Here is a 23,892-nt window from a genome sequence, read left to right on the forward strand (position 1 = left end):
ACTTAAAAGGCTTCACGTGTCAGCAATTCTGATTGGCTACTCAAAATGTCTACATATGTTGCACTTAAAAGGCTTCTATTGTCAGCTTATTTGATTGGCTATTCATTATATCACTTTCTTGTTGCACTTAAAAGGCTTCTGTTATTCTGCTATTTTATTGGCTACTTTACAGTGCAATTACAGAAACAAGGCCGTGCGATTTGGGATTAATTGCACTCCTACTATTGGGACTAATGTATGGCAAATTAAACCACTATGTGATTAAGGGGAGTAATGTACAGTTGCCTATGGAGAAATTGAGCTAGTGTTGTACTGATTCCCACTTAATTGATATCCATTATTAGTTTATCCTATAGCCAACTGATACCTGATTGTAGGTGTCTACAAGTTACACTTGTGCATACCCACTAATAGTACAGCTTGCAAAGCAGAGTTTTGCAGGTTTAGTGAGAGGGACCAGAACCTTTGAGCAAAGTATGCCACCACCTTACTAGCTTGTTTAACCCCTTGAGCATTACATAAAAGCTTGAAACACAAACACTTTCACTAGATAACAACTGTACGTAGTTACAAAAACAGAAACAGAACAATATAAGAACACTGAGAAAAGTTGTAACTAAGGAACAGCACTTAGACTAGGGGTGTGACTTACGTACCTAACCAATACTGCCAGGTGCTGCCAGGATGATATCATGAAGCTGGTGTTGGGTGATTTTTGGAAAACCCAAATCTCCATGATCCCTATTTTACATGATCCCTAATAGACATGTCACATCCTGTACATGCACTACACAATATACACACTTACCATCATTAGAACACTAGAAGTGATCCAACACTGAGGTGAATTGTTTAGACAGAGTGTTGCTGTTTACTTTGTTCAGCTTGTTGGAACTATATTTCAACAGCTGTCCTCTCTACTTCAAGTGATTGTACCTTGTCTTGTAATGTCTTCAACACCTTGATCATTGTTACAGTATTAATATCATTGAGTTACATACTTCCAAAACACATGTACAAATATTCACACAGTGGATCCCAGGTAATTGGTATACACAAATACTCCGGCAATATATGAGGAGAATATATCATACCATGGTGTGTGACATCATAACATCTTGTAGGGAGAATATATCATGGAGACATGAATCATGAGTGTACAAGTCACTGTGACAGTATAGTGAAATGTACCCTAGCAATCAAGAGGTATTTAGTATAATTACTACGTAGAATAAACAAGCCACCTAACCAGTAAATAACAACTTTTAGACTCCCCCTTGTGTTTTCATCTCATCCTAACTTCACTAACAAGCCACTTGACTAATTTGAACTGTATGTACATCTCAAGATGAGAGGTATAGGCATCCTAAATTTAATAAGTGATAACAACGCATGCACACACATGTATGCATGTACGTACCACCCACCCACCCACCCACACACAAACAACCTAACACAAACAAACACAGCAATTGGTTGCGACACTTTCAACAAGTTGCTATGGAATTTTAAAAATAATTTATTTAACAGAATTTTCTAGTGACTGATTGAGTAACTGACTGACCGATTCCTTCAGACAAGCGTAACTCAACAACGGCTAAGGCTACGGGCTTGATTTTTTCACTGTTCAACATTGCTTCAGCCCGACAAGTGCCTTTTGGCATACTGCAGTATGTACAATGCATTCTTCATGGACTTACCAGTGTACTCCTTTGTGTCTCATTCATCTTTGCTTACAGCGAAAAGTGTCGATTTGATGATAGCACATGATGGCTTCCCTTCGTAACGGAAATCGTCCGTATTTGTCATAGTGGCTATTTTGATATATAGTAGAGGTGCTTTTCAAACAGTTCTTGATTCATACTGCTGTGTAACGGGTTGAACATAACCGACAACGAAGCGTAATGGATACTTCACTTTTCAGATGATAATTGATATAACCGGGGCACGCGGCACCATTTCTTTCGGTATGCGTGGATTGCAGAGGTGCTTTTTGAACTCGAAATGCTGCGTAACGGGTTCAACAAAGCTGACAACGAAGTGTAATGGATACTTCACTTTTCAGACGATAATTGGGGTGCACGGTGCCATTTTAGATGCGGTATACGTGGGTTCACCAGTCATAATAATTATTTACAAAAAAAAGTTAACATACAAGTACACAGAAAAATTTGGAATTTTCAACTAGAGTAGGGACCATAACACATCGATAAAAAGTACTGAAACAAGCTGGAGTAGTGCATGATATTAGATCACAGTAAAACAATAAGAAGTGTTATATCCCTACTGTGCATTTCCATTATGGTATCATGAGCACAGAGCACAGTAGGGATATAACACTTCTTAAACCCCAGTGCGTGGGAGTATCAAAGCGCCGCGCCGGGTTATAACTACCATACAGCTAGACAGAGCGGCGCTGCTACTGTGCGATATATTAGTTATCACCCAGTGATAACTAACTTATCACCCTGTTGCGGAGCCACTCAGTCTCTTTCGTGACATCATAATAACCGCAAATGGCATTGTATACCGATGGAACAAAGAGCCAAATAAGGAAATATTGATACAAAACACACCAATACAGCACTTAAAACTAGCTAAATCTTACAAGGAAACTGTTAATCCTTTACACAATAACACTACAAGTTACCAATACGATAGTTTAACAAATGTCAAGAATAGTACGTGACGATTTTCGCTCCAGCAATCACTCCCAACGGTCACTATGGTGAAGAACTAACTTCCTCTAGCTTCATCGTTCTATCTTGGACTATGGTAGCCACTGGTTGGTCTTTATTTTTCTCTTGCACACCACGCGACAACACTATACCAATTTCTGACGAAGGCGAATCGTACCTGGAACCGCTACTTCATAACACCGCCCTTCGCTACAGTTTGTAGGCAGTATGTAAGGTCTCTCTTGTGGCTACGAAGTAGAATCTCCACACAATTCGGACGAAATCTTGAGCACAGTGACAGGAACTCAAACCGGAACTTAATTTACTATCCGTAAACTTCTGCGTACTCCCGCACACTGGGATATAAAACAGTTATATCCCGTATACTCGGATGATATCATTGTTATTACACTCGTCCTCGGCTCCGCCTCGGACTCGTGTAATAACAATGATATCACCCTCGTACCGGGATATAACTATAACTTATTGTTTTACTGTGATTTAATATTGTGCACTACTCCAGCTTGTTTCAGTACTTTTTATTGATGTGCTATGGTCCCTATTCTAGTTGAAAATTCCAAATTTTTCTGTGTACTTGTATATATTGGAGACATGAACCTCGAGTGTACGAGTCAGAGTGACAGTATAGTACCTATTTGAGCAAACTGGTATATACTACTACTACTACACTGATATTTTCATCAGTGTTCAATTACGTGCATGACTTTGATGTGGTTAGCATTATGCAGTAATGGATCAAAGCTTACGATAACGCTCACTCCTCATGCAATCATTACAGTTGTTTGAACACTGATGAAAAATTCAGTGTATTTCCCAGAAATGTCTACAACTAAGAAATGTAAAGTTGTTATTGCTAGTGGAGGAGAGCATTCATGGTCACTCCCCTGGGCTGTAAAAATGTATTATCACTTAGCAACCAAGTGGTAGTTAGACAGAAGAAACCTTTAGACTTCCTCCTTGTGCTTTCATCTCATCCAAACTTCAATATGTACTATAACCCACTTTTTAGGCTGTATATATGTACATATTGATATGAGAGTTTCCATTGTATAGGCACCCTACATTTAAACTCTATTTAGGCTGTTTTGGGTGGGTAATAAATCTCATATACTCCACCTTGTTTTCTAATATACGCCTTCAGGCACAATAATACATATGCTCAAAATCTAGGCTTATCCAATCGCTACGCACTGTTCACGTGCAGTGATTTAACGAGCGCTATTATTTTGTCACGTGAGGACGCATAGTTGCCATGGTGCTAGTATTATCTCAAGAAAACCAGCCGCTTTTGCCGAGCCTACAGCAGAAACAGCCATGGATGAGGTAAGTAATCTGAGTGTAATGTGAAATAGAGTCTAAAGCAGTTATACAGGCACAATGTGGAGTCTATGAAATTTATAAATCCGAAGGCCCGGGCTGTAGCGCACGAGCGAAGCGAGGGCGCTACTAAGGGCCTGAGGGTTTATAGATTTCATAGACTCCACATTGTGCCCGTATAACTATTATTTAATAAGTGACACACAAGCATGCACGCATGCACACACACAGAGACACACACATACACTCATGCATGCACACCCACAGTGAATGTGAAGGCTTTGGTTGCTGTATTCACACCACAGAAACATACATAGGGACATTTGTGCACTACCAAGGTGATAAGTATCAGGTAAATCCTGGGACAGGACTACCCCACATATTCTCCACTATATACAACCAGCCACATGACATGTGGACATCACTAACTACACTACCGATAATCGGTTGAATTATCAATAACAGCTGATATTAGCTAATTTTACAAGTATTGGTATCGGTTATGAAGTAAAAAAATTTGCCGATTAACAGAAACCCACAATCAATCATTAATGACAGCAATGAACAGATGAAAGTAAAGAAAGTAGTGAAAGCAACAGTAAGTGGTACAACATTAATTTGCTGTAACTGTTGTATAACTTTAGGCTTGTTTGTTTGCAAACATATGGCTGCAAGGCTATAGCAGGCTGTGTAAATTTATCGACCACCCATGCAATAAGTTGATCACTCTTCATAAATGGCCTGGAATCCCACTAAAATGTTTGATAAGCTGCTTTATAACTACTTGGCTTCCTATTGCATGAAAGGGGTTAGCGAAAACTTGTATTGTTATTTTTTCATTGTTTTTTTTTTTTTTTGCATTATTTTTGAAAACTTGCCTTTTCACTTGCATTGTTGTTTTTTCATATTCCTCCTCCCCTGTTCTGAAGAATTGAAGAAATATCGGTTAATATCGACATATCGGTTACAGGAATACGCAAATAATCGGTATTGGTAAATGTGAAAAAATGCATATCAGTGCAACACAAAACTACACTTCATCACATAACAGGTCATATCTGAGTACCTAATGGAATATCTCAGTGTAACCTGTAATTGGTAGGCTAATAAGAGCATAGCAACGTATAGTGTAATGGTATGAAAATAAAGTGGTCTTAATTCAGAGGAGATGGTCCTTAATGAACAGGGTCTCTTATGAGACTAACATGTAAACAAGTGATTTCATTGATTATTTGTTCTGGAATATTACTACTAAATATGTGACCGGATCTGCAAACCCCCCAACACAATAGCACAATTTCGAATTACTGTTTAATAAATGTTTGTAATCTAATTAGTCAAGTGTACCTTCTGGCAAAGTTTCAGCCTCATGTGCCAATAACTTTCAGAGTTACAGCCCTACAAAGTAGCAACAACAGAAATATCGATTTGTACAGGAGTATACAGGGAAAATGAATTATGGGCGCTTACTAAATCGGTTTTAACTTACGAATGAATTGTCGTACTGGGGTGAATTTTTCACCATCGTGTTCGCCATGGATAGGAGAATCATTTATATTTGTCCTTCTATCACCTTTCTTCACTGCATACAAAGGTGAAATTTGTGAAGAAAAATCGATTGCGTACGATTGCTTTGACGTGACATAAACAAATGCTCATAACTTGCGTATCCTTGGGTCTACTGCAACGAAACAAAGATTTTCCAACTCCTCATGAGTAGGCGAATAGGATGATATCCAGGTTTTTATTAGTCCCTTCCTTCACTAAGAAAGACGTGTTCAAAAAATTTACAAAAAATTTTCAATAATGCGCAAATATTTCACCCATTGTTTTCAATGCTTTATACTGGAAATTTAGGCTTGCGCTATTGTGCCAGGTTTTCACAGATCCGGTTATGTATGGTAAGATTGAAGAACATAGCAACCTATAGTGTAACAGCATGTGAACAAAGTGGTCTTAGGAGATGGTCCTTAATGAACATAGGCTAACATGTAAACAATTGATTTGATTGGTTAATGGTTAGTGTACATGACTGGAATAATACTACTAAATATGGTAAGATTGAAGTCATACTACTACTTAACCTTATCCTCTGTTACTCCTTATAAGGATATTGTCCTACACAAACTAATCATACAGTAACACAATAGTAGTGATGTATTTTCTGCCAAAAGTATCAACTAAAAACTTCATAACAGCTTGACAGTATTGGTTACATGGGCAAACTGATTCCTTCACTGATGCATTAGTTAATGCATTTATTCATTGTAATTAACGTCCCAGCTGTACTATTGTCATGCTCCACCTGCCTACACCAAGTACACCTTATAAAGTGAATGGAAAATGTCCATTTAGATATTAGTTGGTGTTTACCTATGCACAATTGTAGTATAGTGGACATGCCCATTTGCAATCTATCAATTGCGTCATTCAGTACTGCTGCTGTGAACTTTCCAAAACTTATTAAATAGGATTAGAAAGATAAAACTTAAGAAGAATGAGCATAAATACAAGAAAACCTGTAATTTGAAACCTAACACCGACGCTTCGAATGTTCGAACATTTTCTTAGCGAACGTTCAAAGATAAATTTCAATATTTATCCCAGCCCTATGTGAAACAATGTTGCCTTTGTGAAAAAGGCAATAAGTGATACAGTGAACTATCGACCATATTATGCTCTCTCCATATTACAAGGATTTGGAAATCTTCAGAATTACAGTACAAACCACCTTGTCAGTTGTGGCTCCAATGGTTCAAAGCTACTCAACATACGACTTGTGTATATCAATTGTTTGTGACATTCACACATAAAAAATTAATGTCATTTAGGAAGGTTCGTGATAGTGAGGTGTTGGGATTAAACTTTGTGACCAAACCACAAACACTACAACATGTACATACACAAAAATTAATACTCACCAGTAAGAAGTTCCAATGAAGAACTTTTCTCCATAGCAATTGAGACATCTGTGCAGTTTTATTTCAGACAGGTGATATGCTGAAATCAATTGCAAGGAGAATTGTAACATTACAAAGCAGTGAAATTCCTGACTGAAAATGGATACAGTCAAAAATCTAATGCTGTCATAGACTAGCAAACTACTACACCTCTTCACATGACAGAACAGCTTACCAAAGCTACACATCTCCATCAAATGTCAGGTCCCTCTTCGTGTGTCTTTTCTACCCTGTGTGTTAGATAACAGTGTGGCTATTAGTAGTAATAACAACAAGTAACCCACCCAGGATAAGGAAAAATAATAGTCTATAACTATTGATTAAACCGCCACCAACAGGTGTATGTAGATGACCTATCTTATTTCATTGCTTTTTATTTCTATGATCCCTATTCAAATGTGATATATTTTTTATACAGTGTATACTTATCTGTTTACTTTTGTACTACTGGTGGACCACAACAGAAGGAAAGAATGACACTAGACACATCATAACAACTAGTTGTTGTGTGACTGAATATGTCTCCTTACTAAACAGCACAGAGTGACTATTTCACTTCATTATCAGTTATCTACCACCTGTTATACACTGTTAATAGTGAAGGACAGTATGAAAAGTGTCTCTGTAATCAATCCAGTTACTACGGAAATTACACACTATTCTCATTATAAACAGTACTGAAGCCATGACATGTTACTACACATCAACACTTAAACAGTATAAGAAATGGGTCACAAAGGATGACTAAGGGAAGTCCCTGATGCATGATTACAAGGAGCACATCTTGGGCTGAAGCGATGTCAAACTTAATTCTGTAGCCGCAACCAAAGTTGAGCTACATTTGGCAGATAGTATCAGTTACCAAAAAATCAGTCAAATTAAAAATTTCATACAAACTTGTTGGAAGAGCTTTGGATCACTCTGAAGGCATTTTAGGCCTCCACTCATGGTCTATTTATTCAGCTCATGTGAAATACTTTCAGTACTTGCACAACACTATTACAAACATGAGCCTGTCCTACTCTCTGTATCAACTCTGATTCAGTACTAATCTGATTATCAGTGGAACACTATCACTAACTCTGTGCTGTGAAGTCTAACTAATTTAGACCACTCCATGTATTACCTTACCAGTTGCTTGCAAGGTCATCTCAACTAAATTTTATGTTTCTCAGGCCAGAAACAGCAAGTACAGAGTTGGTATGTAGCTTAGTAAAATAAAATTATCATTTTTCACTGGCTGAACAATAAGCTACATGTCAAACAGCAGCTAAGTTACATCATGATTGCTGTGCCACATGTCAACAGCCTGATGTATGGTGAAAATTGTCATTTTGATGTTTTGTGTCACCCTAGAGATTGAATTGTTGTGGTCTAATTATGCTACCAACACACCTTAGTAGCACCAAAAGTATCAACATGATGTTCTCATGTTTACAATCAGCCAAACTGGCAATCTCTATGATCCCTTAGATGACATTGAAATCTTCCACAGCCTCATCTTGATTGCTGACAGTCACCTTGACCACTCAGGGTGTTGAACTACACCATAAATATCAATAATTACATTAAATTAATGAATGAAATTGTCTATATGGTCTATATTAGGGTTGGAACGAATGTACAAATACATCCTCCAAAGCTTCTTTTCAAAATTTTACCGAAGCTTCGAAGCTTTGTTGCAAATGTCATGTCAACTATTAATGACCACAATTGATGGTTCTTAGGGTGTACACTGTAGCACAAATTCCTACACTTTGCTATAGCTCCAGTATAACCATTGTTTAACTACAATTACATTAAAAAACATGCAAATGGCAGCTTCCACAAGGAGTGACAATACTTGTGCAACTGGTTTAACATGTTGGTATCCATGTTGACACATGTAATGAAATGTATGATAGTTGAATCTTCTGACCATGAGCAAGGAACAAATCATGTTAATATGAAAAGACACAACATAATACTGGGAATGACTAGACAACTTCAACATTATCACACTATACTGACATAATTCCACACATCTTACAGATGATCAGATACAAAATATTTCATACATGTTGTACATGGAAGAGTTGATGGTCTAGTTCCAGCTGAGGTCATCTCGTTGTAATGTGTTCTGTAGAGATTTCATGTTGTACAAAAGTTTACAATTTTTCTTAATAGTAGTTGGGCAGGATGACTGTTTTGGTTTAACTGTTGTTATAATTTCTACCTCTCCATCAGCAGGAATGGTGACTGAAGAGCTTCTATGATGAGTGGCAGGACGTTTGTGTTGACGACATTTAGACTGAGTGTTGATGATCTTGATGTGTTCAGCCTTGCTAGTCAGTCTGGCTTCAATGTAATACAATTCATCTTTAGTTGTAATAGTTCTTCAGGACTCCACTTGTTTCTTGTAACATCCTTACCAACTCTTGTTGTTCACTACAGTAGAACACAGTCATGTAATGTATCATCACAACTTGTATGAATATAATATTGTGGAATTGTTGTCATACCAAAAGTAGTGGGAGCTGCACTTGTAGTGATACAATAATTAAACACAAATACCTAGCACATCTGTTGCCTCAACATTCACAGATGATAATCTTACTCACAAATGTGATAAACACTTGTACTATACAGAATTCTAAAATAATTATGTATACAGGCAACCTATACTTTTTTCTAAATGTACGCCAACATTTAACAACACCGACTTAGACAATGATAATTACAGTCTCAAACTCAACTTTTAGTCTTAACAGCCTCCCTCAAATAAGTTTAACCTATCCCTACACCTAGAAATCTACTCTGAGATAATCTACTTTAGCTAACCTTCCTCATATTTGTTAGTTATCCATCGCCAAACAAGTTTAATATAAACTCGAAGGGTTAAGTGTTGTGTTTAGCTCCCATCACCTTATGCAGTATGATTCTAATAAATTCGGGCAGTTACTCGTGTGTGATGGCTGGTGTAAGCAAGTGTAACAGAAAGAACTTATAGTGTTGTAACGATTGTGTAGTAAACTGTATTAGATTTAGCTTAGATAGGTTATTCTAGAGTGGTTAGTTTTGTGCTTGTTTTATTTAAAGATTGCCCTGAGGATCGCCTTAGTGTTGTCTGCCAACGTGATCACATTCTCGGTGGAATTGCTATGAGGTGAGTATTGTAGAAATGCTGTAGACAGTATAAATAATATTAAAATGTTAAGAATATAACTTTCGCTGATTCCGTTATTCCATATTCCGGGTTTTACTGCTTCCCAGCACACTTGGGCAAATACAGTACAGTTACGAGGAGAATTTATTTAAGGAATGTTGCAAAAACAACACAATGTAACTTGCTAAAACAACTAAACTAATCCTACAAGTTCGTTCTACGGTTAGGAATACACTTACTGATTGTCTATCACAAAGCTTTTTAAACACAACTCCACTAAGACAGCATGGTTGATCATGTGCGTGACATTGTAAATCACTAAAACTATTCAAACTAATCCAGTTAGTTCATTCTACGACTAGAAATAGATTATATGAACACTTACTGATATTCTCATCACCAAAAATCACAGCAATTTGATGACTAGAGAAAATCGCTCCAAGCCAGACGACCAGGAAGTACAATATAACACTTAAAGCACTGCCTATGCTTGTGTGTATGAAAAATACAGCACTTGGGGGTGCCTCGAGGCAAACATAGCACTTGGCTTCACCTCGTGCTGTATTAGCACACTCCCTCGTGCTGTATTGTCCGTACACACAAACAGCAGTGCTTTAACTATAACATAAGCTACTTTTTAGGCTGTATGTACACTGTACATCTCAATATTACAGGTTACACTGTTTAAACATACTACATTTAACAAAATTTAATAAGTGATACACAAGAATGCATGCACGTACACACAGACACACAAACTCATACACTCACGCATGCACACCCACAGCGATTGTGAAGACTTTGGTTGCTGTATTCACACCACAGAAACATAGGGACATTTGTGCACTACCAAGGTGATAAGGTAAATCCTCCTGGGACAGGACTAATACCCCACATATTATCCACTATGATATAACCAGCCACGTGGACATCACTAAACTACACCTCATCACATAACAAGTCATATCTCAGTACCTAATGGAATATCTGTAGCTTTGTACACAAAAACAATACTCACGTGCGCATGTACACACACACACATTATCTGAACAGTTGATGTGACTGTTCTATTAGAGTCTTTGTTACATGTTTACAATGTTAGTGTATGTTCTATTAGAGTAATCTAACTAAGCTCGGGTCTTTATCTATCTGAACAAATTCACTAATTTGTAACTTGTAACTTGGCACACGGGTGTTTAAATGTGTCACTGTTGATGTATGTATAGTCAAGTCATAGTAATCCATATTGTATTACAGTGTAACCTCTCTGTAATGGACACAAGAATTTTTGGAATACTAGCATGATGTATACTATCAGGGATTTTCTAGGGGGGGGGGAGGCAAAGGGGCATTTTGCCACTCCTGAAAATAATTTTGCCCCCCCTGAACTCTGCCTCAACCAGCCTGTTTCTGAAAAACTTGGATTGCCCCCCTCTCAAATTATTTTCTAGAAAAATCTCTGATGCTATCCATCAAAACATCCTCAAGCTAGCAAAATTATTACCATCTCCTAGTAAAAACTGATTTTAGTACAGCGTATACAGTATGATCTTTACTCTACTTACTGACTTTGGTATTGCATCTGATGCTGATTGATGCATGCAATGATTGCACCACTTCCACATCAATCTATAGGAGTGTTACTTTTGTTACAAGAAGTAAGACACAGGAGCTGTTTCCATGCAGCAAACAGTATAGTGCCTGTATAACTACTTTAGATTTACTTTTTTTTATTACACTCAGATTATTTGTCTTAAGTTGATACAGTGAATAAATGTATATACCTGTGCATCGGTGAAAGCATCAGTTTGTTGGTCAGTTATACATGTTTGGGCTTGACGATGCCTAACCACACTGCCAAGCTGTTGTGAAGGATAGTTGGCCTTTGGTTAATACTTTTTGGCAGAATAAAAATCCTACAGTACTGTTGTGTTACTATATGATTAGAAAATTTACACATAATTTCCTTTGATGTCTAGAGGCTTAATGAGGGTATTAAATCCAATAGAAACCTGTAGCAGGGTTACTAAGTAACCTGCGGCCTAGCTCATGGTTGTTTGCTACACTGATCAAACGAGCATCGGCAAAGCCAAATACACAATAGCCTTACTGTTAACTTACTTTCTGGACAAGACACACATCATTTGGGCCAATGCACTAGTGCCACAAGTTGTGGTGCTGACACCATCAACTCGAAGAGTGGATCTTGATGCCAGTTTGCTAGTTTCTTTCACTCTTTCTGTACTTGCTTCACTCAGACAAAGTTTCTAAACTACTTAGAACGAGCCGACACACCGATTCAGTACAGCTACTGTACTATATACCATGCTGCAATGTTAGTGTGCACTGACACAATTAATAATCTCGATGGGTATCTCTCTATGCTAGCAGCCATTTTTCCACTTGTTATAGCTTACTTTCTATACTAGACAAGTGTCATCGGTGCTCATCCAGGCATAGTAGCTACTATGGTGTGGTGCTGACACCTCAAAGGATAAATCTTGATGCTAGTATACCCACAGTGCCACTTTCTAGGCTATCCAGTGCCCCTCTGATGATGTGGGTAGCGCTTGCCCGCATCGTCATTGGGTCACTAAATCAGGTAGAAACCTTGTCGATTTGTTCTAAAATGTATGAACATGGCTTCTATCTTATAATGGTTAGTAGTACTACTCCAGTCAATTGTATACCAAACAATTAACCAATCAGATCACTTGTTAACAAGTTAACCACACCTCTGTAATTAAAGGACATCTCCTCAGAGCTAAGACCATTTTGTTTTATACCATTACACTACACGTTGCTATGCTCTTATTAGCCTACCATTTGGCTATACATTACAAGTTACAGATATTCCATTAGGCAATGAGATATGACCTGTTATGTGATGAGGTGTAGTTTAGTGATGTCCACATGTCATGCAGATGGTCGTATAAGTGGGATACCAGTCTTAATCCTGATTTACCTATACTAACTCTTGTCTCCTTAGTACAGCACAAGTGTTCTGTGAATGTGTATATGGCAACCGAAGCTTAACATTTGCTCTCTGTGTGTATGTGTGTGTACACAAGCATCTGTGTGTGTGTGTGTGTGTGTTGGTGTGTGCGTGTGTGCGTGTGTGTGTGTGTGTGTGTGTGTGTGTGTGTGTATGTGTGTGTGTGTGTGTGTGTGTGTGTGTGTGTGTGTGTGTGTGTGTGTGTGTGTGTGTGTGTGTGTGTGTGTGTGTGTGTGTGTGTGTGTGTGTGTGTGTGTGTGTGTGTGTGTGTGTGTGTGTGTGTGTGTGTCATTTATTAGGATGCCTATATAGAGGAACCTCTCATATTGAGAAGTACATTCAACCTAAATTAGTCAAGTTGGTTGTATATTGAAGATTGGGTGAGATGAAAGCACAAGGAGGGAGTCTAAAGGTTGTTGTTTACCTTTTAGCTGGTTTCTTTTCCCCTTGGTTTCTAGGTAATTAATACATTTTTATGCTTTATTTTCGACATTTCTTGTAGCATTTGAGTTGTATAATGGTTGCATGGGGTGTGAGCATGATTGTGGGCTTTAAGTTTACCAGGACACTTATTTACATAGAGATTAATACCATATAGATACGAGAACACTTGTAATGAGTATTTAAAGTACAGTGCGGTACTATAAAAATTATTTTTAGAAACTAAGATGGACGTGACTAAAAGGCGGAACGGACCCCGAAACGGACTCGCGAACGGACTGGAATACACAGCCTAAAACGTGGATTTGCAACAGTACAACAGTCTAAAAACCTTTAGTACACAACAAAGCTATTACACAAACCTACACAAACCTCTAAATGCGTATGGAAAGCAACTACAAAGTATGCTCGAGCCAATAATAAGCCCTGCGCTTAAAACTAGTGTTTAGTGTGGTGCTCTTGTATAAGATTTATGACTCACGGTTTCCATGCCTTTGTGACAGTATACTGACAGTTCAGCCCGAACAAATATGCCTTGTACTTTACGTGACGAGTCTACAGTGAATCATTTCCAATAAAAGCACAGTCGTGTTCCTTACGCATGCGCACAACTGGGTATCACCTCGTGTTGTATACTTACACCATGTAGTGTTGTGCTGACATGGAAGTACTCATAGTCGACCCTGTACATGTGATTGTGATATCAGATGAAGAAGTAAGCGAGAGGGAAGAACACGAGAGTGATGAAGAAACCGTGACCATGGGTGTTAAAAGCGATACAGAGGGTGAACCAAACAAGCAAAGCGAAGCGGAAAACGATGATGTTGTGCGCGAAGAGGAATCAGACATTAATTGTGATGAGACAAAGATGGTGAGTGTTATTTAAGGTGGCGCTGAACCTATTAAGGGCAGCCATATAAAGTTAATTGGACCGCATGTTTGTGGTCATGCGCGAACAAAAGCGGAAACCATAGGCCATAGCGAAGAGTCTCAGGGGACTAGCAAAATGAGCTCTATTAAACTATGCTACCAGGCTACTGTTGATTCAACAAACTTTATTCATGCTTTAACTACATAACTCTGGTTAATTCACTGGCAAACAGCACCAGCTGCCATCGCATGACTACTGCTATATGGAGCATGCCTAACAGTCTTCCTTCTTGCTCAATAACTTCAAATTTATGGACCACGGACCATCAAAATTTGGTACAGGCATTGGGGAAGTGAAAAAGTATGCTTCATTCTTGATGGCGTTGTAAGTACCTCCATACAGCTGATAAGAAGACTGATTAGACTGCCCAAGGAAAAGGTTCAAATGCCTAAGTGCTTGAAATGGCTACTGTAAAGTTATGCTTTACCACAACGTAAACAATTTCACGTAACTCACGTTTGCTTCATGGTAGTTGGCAATTTATATATTTCCCTAGAGCAGTATTGATTGGTATCTTGAGAGCTAGCTATTGCCTAGACATTTTTTGATTTGTTCACTTGCTGTAAAGCAAATATCCGAAAAGAATATATGTGTGTGGAATACACCATGACAGTATTTTAATTACACAAAAAGACTATTGTACACACATAAACATAATGAATTGTCTGAAGTAAGCAACTTCCGAGGAATCCCGAATGTTTGGTGTAGGTAGGCCTTGAACAATTAAGATAGCAAACAATGCTATTTACGTTAGCAAAAAGGAGAAACCATACAGTACATAGCTGAATAATAATCATGTGCTGTAACCATGAGTATTGTTTTTAGCTGCTGTTTAATATGGCTTGCGTAGCTATCAATTACCTCAAACAATTGGTTTTTAGGGAGACAACACACCAATAACTTTGAAGGAAATTCAGCAATCCCTATACTGTATCATCGTCCTGTAAGCCTTACGGTTGCTCAGTCAGTAAAGATGATACTTCAAGCAAATGATGAGGAGGTATGCACACAGCAACCAATTGGCTGCTCAACCAGCAATACCTTCCTTGTTGATTTATCCCAACTTGACGAGCGTGATGACATAAGATCTGATGATTTAGGAGTCTGGATAAATAGAGGAGTTAAATCTTCATTCTGTAATATTCAATTTCAAGGTGATGCGGTTAAGAAAGTTGAAGTTCTTGATTTTAAACCACCAGTGAAGCAACACTCTTTTTATCGGTTGAAACGTACCTATTGGGTGCACTCCGAGGACAACAGAGTAGGCCGTCGCTTATTCGAGCTTGAGGGTATGTAAGAGTACATTCTGTTATGCATAATATGTGTGTATGTGTAAAAATGTGATTGCGTGTACTGTTGTGAACAGCACTACGGTTCACCTATTATCTGGAAATGACTAAACAAGGCAAAACATATATGGTCACTCCCTTTTGGCTGAAAGAATGCATGTGATATCCTAACAACCATGTGATAACAGTAGGATCCTAAGTATGGTAACTTTGATGTATCCCAAACTATACTACGTATGTGTATATGCATAGACCATATATATTACAAGTGTAAGAAAATAATCAATTAAGAATTTTCAGCATGAAGGTGCGTTTCATCTGGACACATATTGTCCAGTACTAGCATTTTTCATTCTACGTATACCAAGATTAACTCTTTGTTCTGATGATATATTTTAGTCAGTTAAAAAGTATTAACTATACCAACAGTAAAAAAATCTTACCACTTTAGTGGGTCTGTGCTCTGTGCTACTAAATTTACTATTTTGTTGTGATTAACCATTAAAAGGCACATTTGTATAGTTGATACTAAAAATGTCTATTTACATGTGCATCACTTATGGCATACTTTTATTTTGTGTATAGATTTTAAAGCGAAATTACATCCAATTTGTATTTTACAATACTCTTACCCCAAAGACCCTGATATGAAAGGTCTACCACACAAAAATTCAAAGAAAGGATCTGCTTCTTTCAACCGTTCTAAGAAAAGTTTGTTGACTAGGATTAAAGACCAAGTCATTGATGGTACAACTGGACCGACGAAGGTATACAATAAAGTCGTCATGGAGTGTGGTGGCATTTTGAATGCCAGCAGCTGTGGATCATTGCCGAGAAACAGGAAGCAAGTTGCTAATGCGAAAAGTAATCTGAAGATTGAACCAACTGTAAAAGATCCGTTGTTTTCTGTTATGGAAGAATGCAAGCAACAGCAATCACGAGCTGATCCATTTTTACGAATGGTTCAAGCAGCACCAGATGCCATGTGTTTGCTAGCCAACAGCCGACAACTTAATGACATGGCTAGATTTTGTACTGATCCTAATCAATGTTGTGTGCTTGAAATCGATCCCACCTTTAATTTAGGTGAATTTAGTGTAACAGTCATTACATATAAACACCTCCAGCTGATAGACCGACACACCAAAAAGTCTCCTGTTTTAGTGGGACCAATGCTGATTCACCAAAAGAAAACCATGGAATCCTTTCATTTCCTTGCTTCTGGCATTGTTGGTCTTTCTCCACAGCTGAATTCTTTAGTAGCATACGATACGGATGGAGAAAAGGCAATAGGCGATGCATTTCACATACAGTTTCCACAAGCACAGCACTTGTTGTGCTTTATACATGTGCGAAATCGCATTTCTGCCAAGTTAAGAGATTTGGGAATTTCAGGAGATTATGCGAATGCCTTCATCACTGATGTGTTTGGTCAGCAGCAGGGAACACACAAGTTTTGTGGGCTTGTGGACTGTGATTCTCCTCAACAATTTGACAAAGAGCTTTCACAACTTCAAGAGGTGTGGGATAGTAGAGAGATGTGTATACGAAGCTCAACAGATGCCAAGTTTTATTCGTGGTTTGTGACATACCAGGCATCTAACTTTAAGGAGAAGATGTTGAAGCCATTACGTTCTGCTGTTGGGTTGGGGGTTATCCCTGTCGAGTACACTAATAATCCTAATGAATCAGCAAATGCTCGGATCAAGGCAAAAGTAGATTACAAGAAATCAGGGCTACATGTATTTTGCCAGGAAATGAAAGAACGAGTGGATAGCCAAACCCATGATATTGAAAGTGCATTCACCATGGATATTGGCCCATTTGCTGTGTCCAATGCCTACAGTAGATACAAACAAAATCCTAGAAGCTGGGTGAAGGAAACCAAGTCATACAGACAAAGATGTATTAATCAAATTCATAAGATTCAATTGTTTCCTGTGAAAGCACCAACTACATCTATGTTAACCACATCTTCATCAGAAAATTCTTCGGGTGCTGCACAGTTAATCAGTAACAGTGACAAGGAATCAGTTTCACAATGTAACGATAACCAAGTTTTATCAGATGATCAAAAGGAGAATTTTGTTCCGCTATCAGTGTCATGGAAGGAAGCAGGGCTCTCAGAAGAGGTATTTGGAAGTATGTGGAAGAAGGCTGCTCACTTGGCTGTTGATGAAGGATCTATTACACCTGCACCAGGTTTACCAAACTCCAAGATGGTTGCTAGCTTCAGCTGTCCTGAAAAACCTCATGTTGTTGCTGTACTAGATAGTGGAAAGATCACATGTGACTGTTTAAACTACAAATCGAAGTCACTTTGTTCACATACGTTAGCAGTGGCTGAAAAATCTGGTGAGCTTGTACGTTTGCTTCAGTGGTATAATCGCACAAACCAGAGTGCTAATTTGTGGTCACTTGCACGATCACTTGATGCTCCGAAGCGACCAGGAGCAAAACCAGGTACAAACACTAGGAAACGATCTCGTGTTTCAAACCCTCCACTTAAAACTTGTTCCAGCATTAGGGCAACTCAATCTAATGATACGTTAAGAAGCAGTTCTCAGACACTATCTCCTGAGCCAACTCATATCCAGTTTAATGAACAGTTTCAGCCTTCGCCTAGAGCACCTTGGTTTGTGTCTTCTGGATCAACAGAATCCCAATCTCATTTGTCATATTCTATGGGCTCATCAGAATCACATTGTGCTGGACCTCAATGTAGTTACTCATTTGGATCTGGACCTCAATGTAGTTACTCATTTGGATCTGGACCTCAATGTAGTTACTCATTTGGATCACCTCAGTACTTGCCTTTTCAGCCATATCATTTTCAACCATATCAGCCACGCACGCCAATTCAGCCGTTCCACCAGCCCGCTTGGCAATCTGCTCCTATGCCTAGCCCTGTAAACTCTTATAATTTTCAAACAGTGTACGAACCACCAAAGGATACAAACAATCCATTTTCTTTGAAGTTTATTACAAATAGAATTTCTAGATGCCAAGGATGTAAAGGATCACTTCGCATGTCTGACAACTCACTGCCAACTGCTCCTGATGATTTGATTGTTTGTCGCATGGAGTGTCGTCCATTTGTGGCTTCAGATGGAGCAGTTAAAGTACCAGCCAAACCCAGTGCCTCGCATTATCACTTGAAGATAGAATGTCTTACTGCTGCTGCTGCAAATTTTGATCCTAACAGTATTGTGTTTCCATCAGACGTCAAGGAAAACCTTACAGCACAGCATTATGCTGTGCTTTCTAAATTTGGCTTACACTAACCATTGTATCTGGCTTTTGATATACTGACTGACTGACCTTCGTATATGGCTTAGAACATTTTGTGTTTAAAAATTGATTTATTTGGTGATTTTTGTGTAAATGTACCATCTGTTTTGCTGTTTTCTTCACTATTTTGTGTTAATATTGTAAGTTTTGTAGCCTGTGTGATTGTTTGGTAGCTACTTTTTTTTCAATGTGTAGTTCATAAAATGTATCAAGTCTGTGTCAGTTTGTAATAGCTCTGTTTTTGTTTAGTATTGTACAGCTATGCTTTTTTTGTTCAGTTTTTTGTATCTTGTGTAACTAATGCTGGGCATTAGTTTTATAATAGTATTAATCTCAGATTAGTGAAATGCACAACTATATAGTGGTTAATGTTGTAATGCTTCGCAATAATGTTTTAAGTTGGCTACCACGGTTGCTCCAAGAGGTTTCATGCGCATGCGTAAGGAACACGACTGTGCTTTTATTGGAAATGATTCACTGTAGACTCGTCACGTAAAGTACAAGGCGTATTTGTTCGGGCTGAACTGTCAGTATACTGTCACAAAGGCATGGAAACCGTGAGTCATAAATCTTATACAAGAGCACCGCACTAAACACTAGTTTTAAGCGCAGGGCTTATTATTGGCTCGAGCATACTTTGTAGTTGCTTTCCATACGCATTTAGAGGTTTGTGTAGGTTTGTGTAATAGCTTTGTTGTGTACTAAAGGTTTTTAGACTGTTGTACTGTTGCAAATCCACGTTTTAGGCTGTGTATTCCAGTCCGTTCGCGAGTCCGTTTCGGGGTCCGTTCCGCCTTTTAGTCACGTCCAACTAAGATATAACCCTTCAAATAGTACCACACTGTCATGCACACTGCGGTACTATGTATTCGTGAGTGCATACAAAGCTAGTAAATATGGTAAACAAACACAAACACTTACCCATTGGTAACAAGTTGCTCTTTTCTTCTCTACTGCAGCCATTTCAAGTGCCTTATTATAGCAATACATGTTGTCATGACAACGATCACATCACTAGGGGCATGATTCATATTTAAAGTACGGTGGAACTTTTCTTATCTGGGTGGTCTGGTATATATCCACTGTCTGTATCTCAGAAATGTCTGCAACTAACAATAACATGCTAATTAATGTGCTAAAGTGACTAACTTAAATGTTATAATTGCTGTCAGTTAATGCTATGCAGTTTAGTGGGCAGAGGGGAAAGTCACTACAGAGCATTCATGATCACTTCCCTGGGCTGTAAAAATGCATTATCACCTAGCAACCAAGTGGTAGTTATTATTAGTAAACCAAACAAGCCACCAAACAGGTAAACAGTAACCTTTAGGCTCCCTCCTTGTGCTTTGATCTAAACAAACTTCATTATGGTTAATAAACTACAAGCCACATGACCAATTTGGGCTGTCTGGGCTATAGAGGTGCCCCAATAATAGAGGTCCAGATAAGGGAGGTTACACTGTACAAAGGATTACTAACTACAGTGGTAATGTCATTTAGGAAGGTTTGTGAGACTCGTACAACAATTATGACATGTAATTCACATATTAGAATACTTGATATTGATACTGAGGTCTATACCAGACTAACTGAGGTGTTGGGATTGAACTTATTCTGACATGTGACCAAACCACAAACACTACAACATGTATATACACATGGCCTGAAATTGTGTTCTGAAAATGATCTGACATATCCTATTATTTGGTCAGACATGCTCAATAGTACTGTACAAAATCTTCCTAAAGTGTTCAGACATTAACTAGAAATCAGGCTCTGTATACATATTCAGGAATACTCTAATTAATACTCACCAATACTCTAATTAATACTCACCAGTAACATTTTTCTCTTCGTTACATGTGAGACATTTGTGCTGTTATATCAGACAGGTGTTATGCTAAAATCAACTACAAGGAGAATTGCAACATTAGAAAGTGGTAAAATTCCAGGCTGAAAATTGACAGTCAAAAATCTAATGCAATAATAACTTTATGCTATAAAGGGGATAGACTACCAAACTAAACTCCCTTCAAACAAACACAGAACAGCTTACCAAGCTACACATCTCCCATTAAATGTTATGTACATAGCTCCTTATATCAATAGGTCCCTGACTTGAACTCATCCTGTGTGTTAGATGACAGTGTGGCTATTAGTAGTAACAATAACAAGTTACCACTCGGGATATGGAAAAATAGTCTATAACTAAATGTCCACCAGTATACCTGCAGGTGTAGTTTACCTCCCTTGTTTCAATGTTTTTAAACCAGGCATGTGCCCACAGCTGGCCAAAAGGCTACAGCTGTGGGCGCATGCTTGGTTTACTGAAATTCTTTTCATAACAACTTGTGTGTGCTATCTACCTATCTATGTTTATCCGTACGTGGTAAGAGCAGTCAGCCTATGAAATCAAACACTAAATGAAACCTGTAGCCATGACAAGTTACTACACATCAACAACTACATGGTATAGAGTAGATAAAGAATTAGAACAAAAAGGAACTCAAAATGAAAGTCCATGGTGCATGCATTGAAGCTGCTATGGTGACTAAAGGATACGTCTTGAACTGAAGTGACATCAAATTCAAGTCCACAGATTTAAGGGTGTTTGCAGCTATATGCAACTGTGTAGCTACTTACTTATACTCACACAATGTGTACTATTACGAATTGCTTAAATCAAAACTGGTCCTTCAGTTTTTACAGTAGCACACAGAAAACCACATTGAACAAACTTCAGCTTATAACTCACAACTCTGCATTTAAATAGTATTAATACACAGTGTACATAAAACTTAAGTAAGCACTACAAGTGTGTTCCACCATTTAAAACCTTGTGTTCTCATCACCCTAACTAGCAAAGCCACAAGGCAACACACAAAATGTAAACACACAGACACTAATTCATCAGTAAATCTCCCAACAATACTACCCAACATGTGGGCCAAGCACAAACTCGCGATTGTGTGCACCAAATAACAGTGAACAGTAACAAGTGATGTGCACCACTTGTTTGTTAAGTGGTTCAACATATTTGATGATGGAATTTGTAAGCCAGAAAACTCTCTGTGTACAAATCACGGGTACTCTAAACATGTTCTATTCTTGTCATTGTGTCAATATAGTTCAACTCTACCAAAGTACACATACAGCTACCTTGTAGAAAAATACTCTATAGTATAAAGGCTACGTTTATGATCATACAGTATGGTAGTACTGCATTTATTACTTTTAAAACACCATATATGGAAAATACCGCATGAGGGTAGAGACCAATATGAATTAGTCTCAATACATCCAAGGCACTGCACAGTATTTTTCATACACATACGCACGCACACACAGACATACTCACGCACGCATGCATACAAGCACACGCAATATTTCAACCAAACATTATATAGTTGTATGTCTCATGGATTGTTTATCTTAAATATGCTTAAACTACTTCATTTTCAGTGATCAGACTATTGGTGAGTGTTCATATAGTCTATTTCTAGTTGTAGAACAACCAACAGGATTAGATTGGCTAGTTTAAGAGATTTACATAACAGTTGTGTGATTGAAAGGAACATTAATATTCTTTTCACAACTGTACTGTACACCAGGGTAAGGCATGATGTCATAACACACACCATGTTACTGTTCATAAATAACTGAATTCCAATAACAATGATAACAAGTTGATGTTGTGCTACTTCTAAAAACCAGGCGCCATGCAGCTAGCTAACTCATCTGGAATAACTATAGACAGTATATACTACTATGAATTAACCAACTATGTATTACTACTTTACAATATGGTAGTTTGGGTTGTGCAATAATATAATTAGCTGTTTCTCGTAATTCATGAAATATTCGTAATTCATTCAATTACGTTGCTATGCACTGCTAAGGAAGCATTTGTTAAATAAACCGCTTTTACCAACATATTACGCACAAAACTATCTTCTAAACGGTTTTATAGTGTGACTAACATGTTTTTTCCCACAAATTCTCTCGACAAAGCCTCAAAGCTGCTCTTCATTTTCGTTCGCGTACGTAAGGGATACGCCCCCTTTCAACTCGAAGCGATAGGCTATTCCTGGCAGTGTACGAGGCCTGCACCGTTGTTTTTCAGTTGCTAAATGTCTGAAAACCTCAAGGGGAAGGTAGTCTGAGGAAAGTCACCACACCCGTATTTCAGTCCGCCGAAAAGAAAGCACCTCAGAGCAAAGTTCACCTGTGTAGAAGTTTAATACAGACTTCATTTCACTTTTACTTCTTACGTAAAAGCTGCTTTCACCGTTATTAAACGATTTTGCTCACGTGGGTGCGTACGGACAAACATAGGTACATAGATAGGTACACACACACACTTTTACGGAAACAATTACAGTAAACCAGGCGCACGCCCACAGCCGGCCGAAGGCCGGCTGTGGGCATGCGCCTGGTTTAAAAAACAACTAATGTACTGGCTGGTTGTGTTGTGAAGTTGATCGTATTTTTTAAGGTATGCATTTTTCACGAACACTCACTTTCATATGCACATGTATCATGCAGACTATGATGTGTGATGTGTGATCAAGGACAAATATATCACAGTGACATGGTATACCAAGTGGAAGTAGGACATGATCTTATGATGACCTATTGCTGTAGCATGATCAAAATATAAAACTTTAAATTTGCATTGTTATTAAGAAGTGTCAAATTTAAGAGTATATAAATGTAGAATTTAGCTAGGAAAGTCACACAAATTGTTGGGAGCTAAAAAGGACTCTAGGAACACTGTTGTCAGTAAAAATTAGTCAAAGTTATAATAGGAACATTTGCATGGGC

At 38.2% G+C, this 23,892-nt stretch overlaps 1 protein-coding gene and 1 long non-coding RNA gene across 7 annotated transcripts in view; one reads left to right on the forward strand and one right to left on the reverse strand.

Annotated features, from left to right (window-relative positions):
- The window catches only part of LOC136257944 (uncharacterized), a 29,499-nt gene that overhangs the window by 3,723 nt on the left and 1,884 nt on the right, over nt 1–23,892 (reverse strand). For 2 of the 6 annotated variants that reach the window (XR_010702416.1, XR_010702413.1), the window contains exons 3-11: nt 21,125–21,197; nt 20,905–20,978; nt 19,990–20,177; nt 9,034–9,403; nt 8,372–8,518; nt 7,152–7,206; nt 6,938–7,016; nt 809–960; nt 657–757 (exon numbers count right to left, since the gene is read on the reverse strand). This is a non-coding gene — a long non-coding RNA (uncharacterized lncRNA). Of the gene's footprint in view, nt 1–656; nt 758–808; nt 961–6,937; nt 7,017–7,151; nt 7,207–8,371; nt 8,519–9,033; nt 9,404–19,989; nt 20,178–20,904; nt 20,979–21,124; nt 21,221–23,892 lie in introns of all 6 variants that reach the window. The other 4 variants (XR_010702417.1, XR_010702415.1, XR_010702414.1 and 1 more) reach the window with 4 other exon arrangements.
- Nucleotides 14,219–19,061, forward strand: LOC136258364 (uncharacterized). Its single transcript, XM_066051679.1, has 3 exons — nt 14,219–14,428; nt 15,339–15,777; nt 16,363–19,061. Exons 1-3 carry the CDS (start codon nt 14,219–14,221, stop codon nt 19,059–19,061), a joined length of 3,348 nt encoding a protein of 1,115 aa, XP_065907751.1.

The sequence above is a fragment of the Dysidea avara genome, chromosome 6 (genome assembly GCF_963678975.1).
Source record: "Dysidea avara chromosome 6, odDysAvar1.4, whole genome shotgun sequence".
NCBI lineage: Eukaryota > Metazoa > Porifera > Demospongiae > Dictyoceratida > Dysideidae > Dysidea > Dysidea avara.

What these genes read in the sequence shown, in the direction of transcription:
- LOC136258364 (XM_066051679.1), top strand. Translation starts at nt 14,219, where the DNA reads ATGGAAGTACTCATAGTCGACCCTGTACATGTGATTGTGATATCAGAT. An exon ending in ATTGTGATGAGACAAAGATG is followed by an intron (nt 14,429 to 15,338) that starts GTGAGTGTTATT and finishes TGGCTTGCGTAG; the next exon opens with CTATCAATTACCTCAAACAA. An exon ending in TCGCTTATTCGAGCTTGAGG is followed by an intron (nt 15,778 to 16,362) that starts GTATGTAAGAGT and finishes TTTTGTGTATAG; the next exon opens with ATTTTAAAGCGAAATTACAT.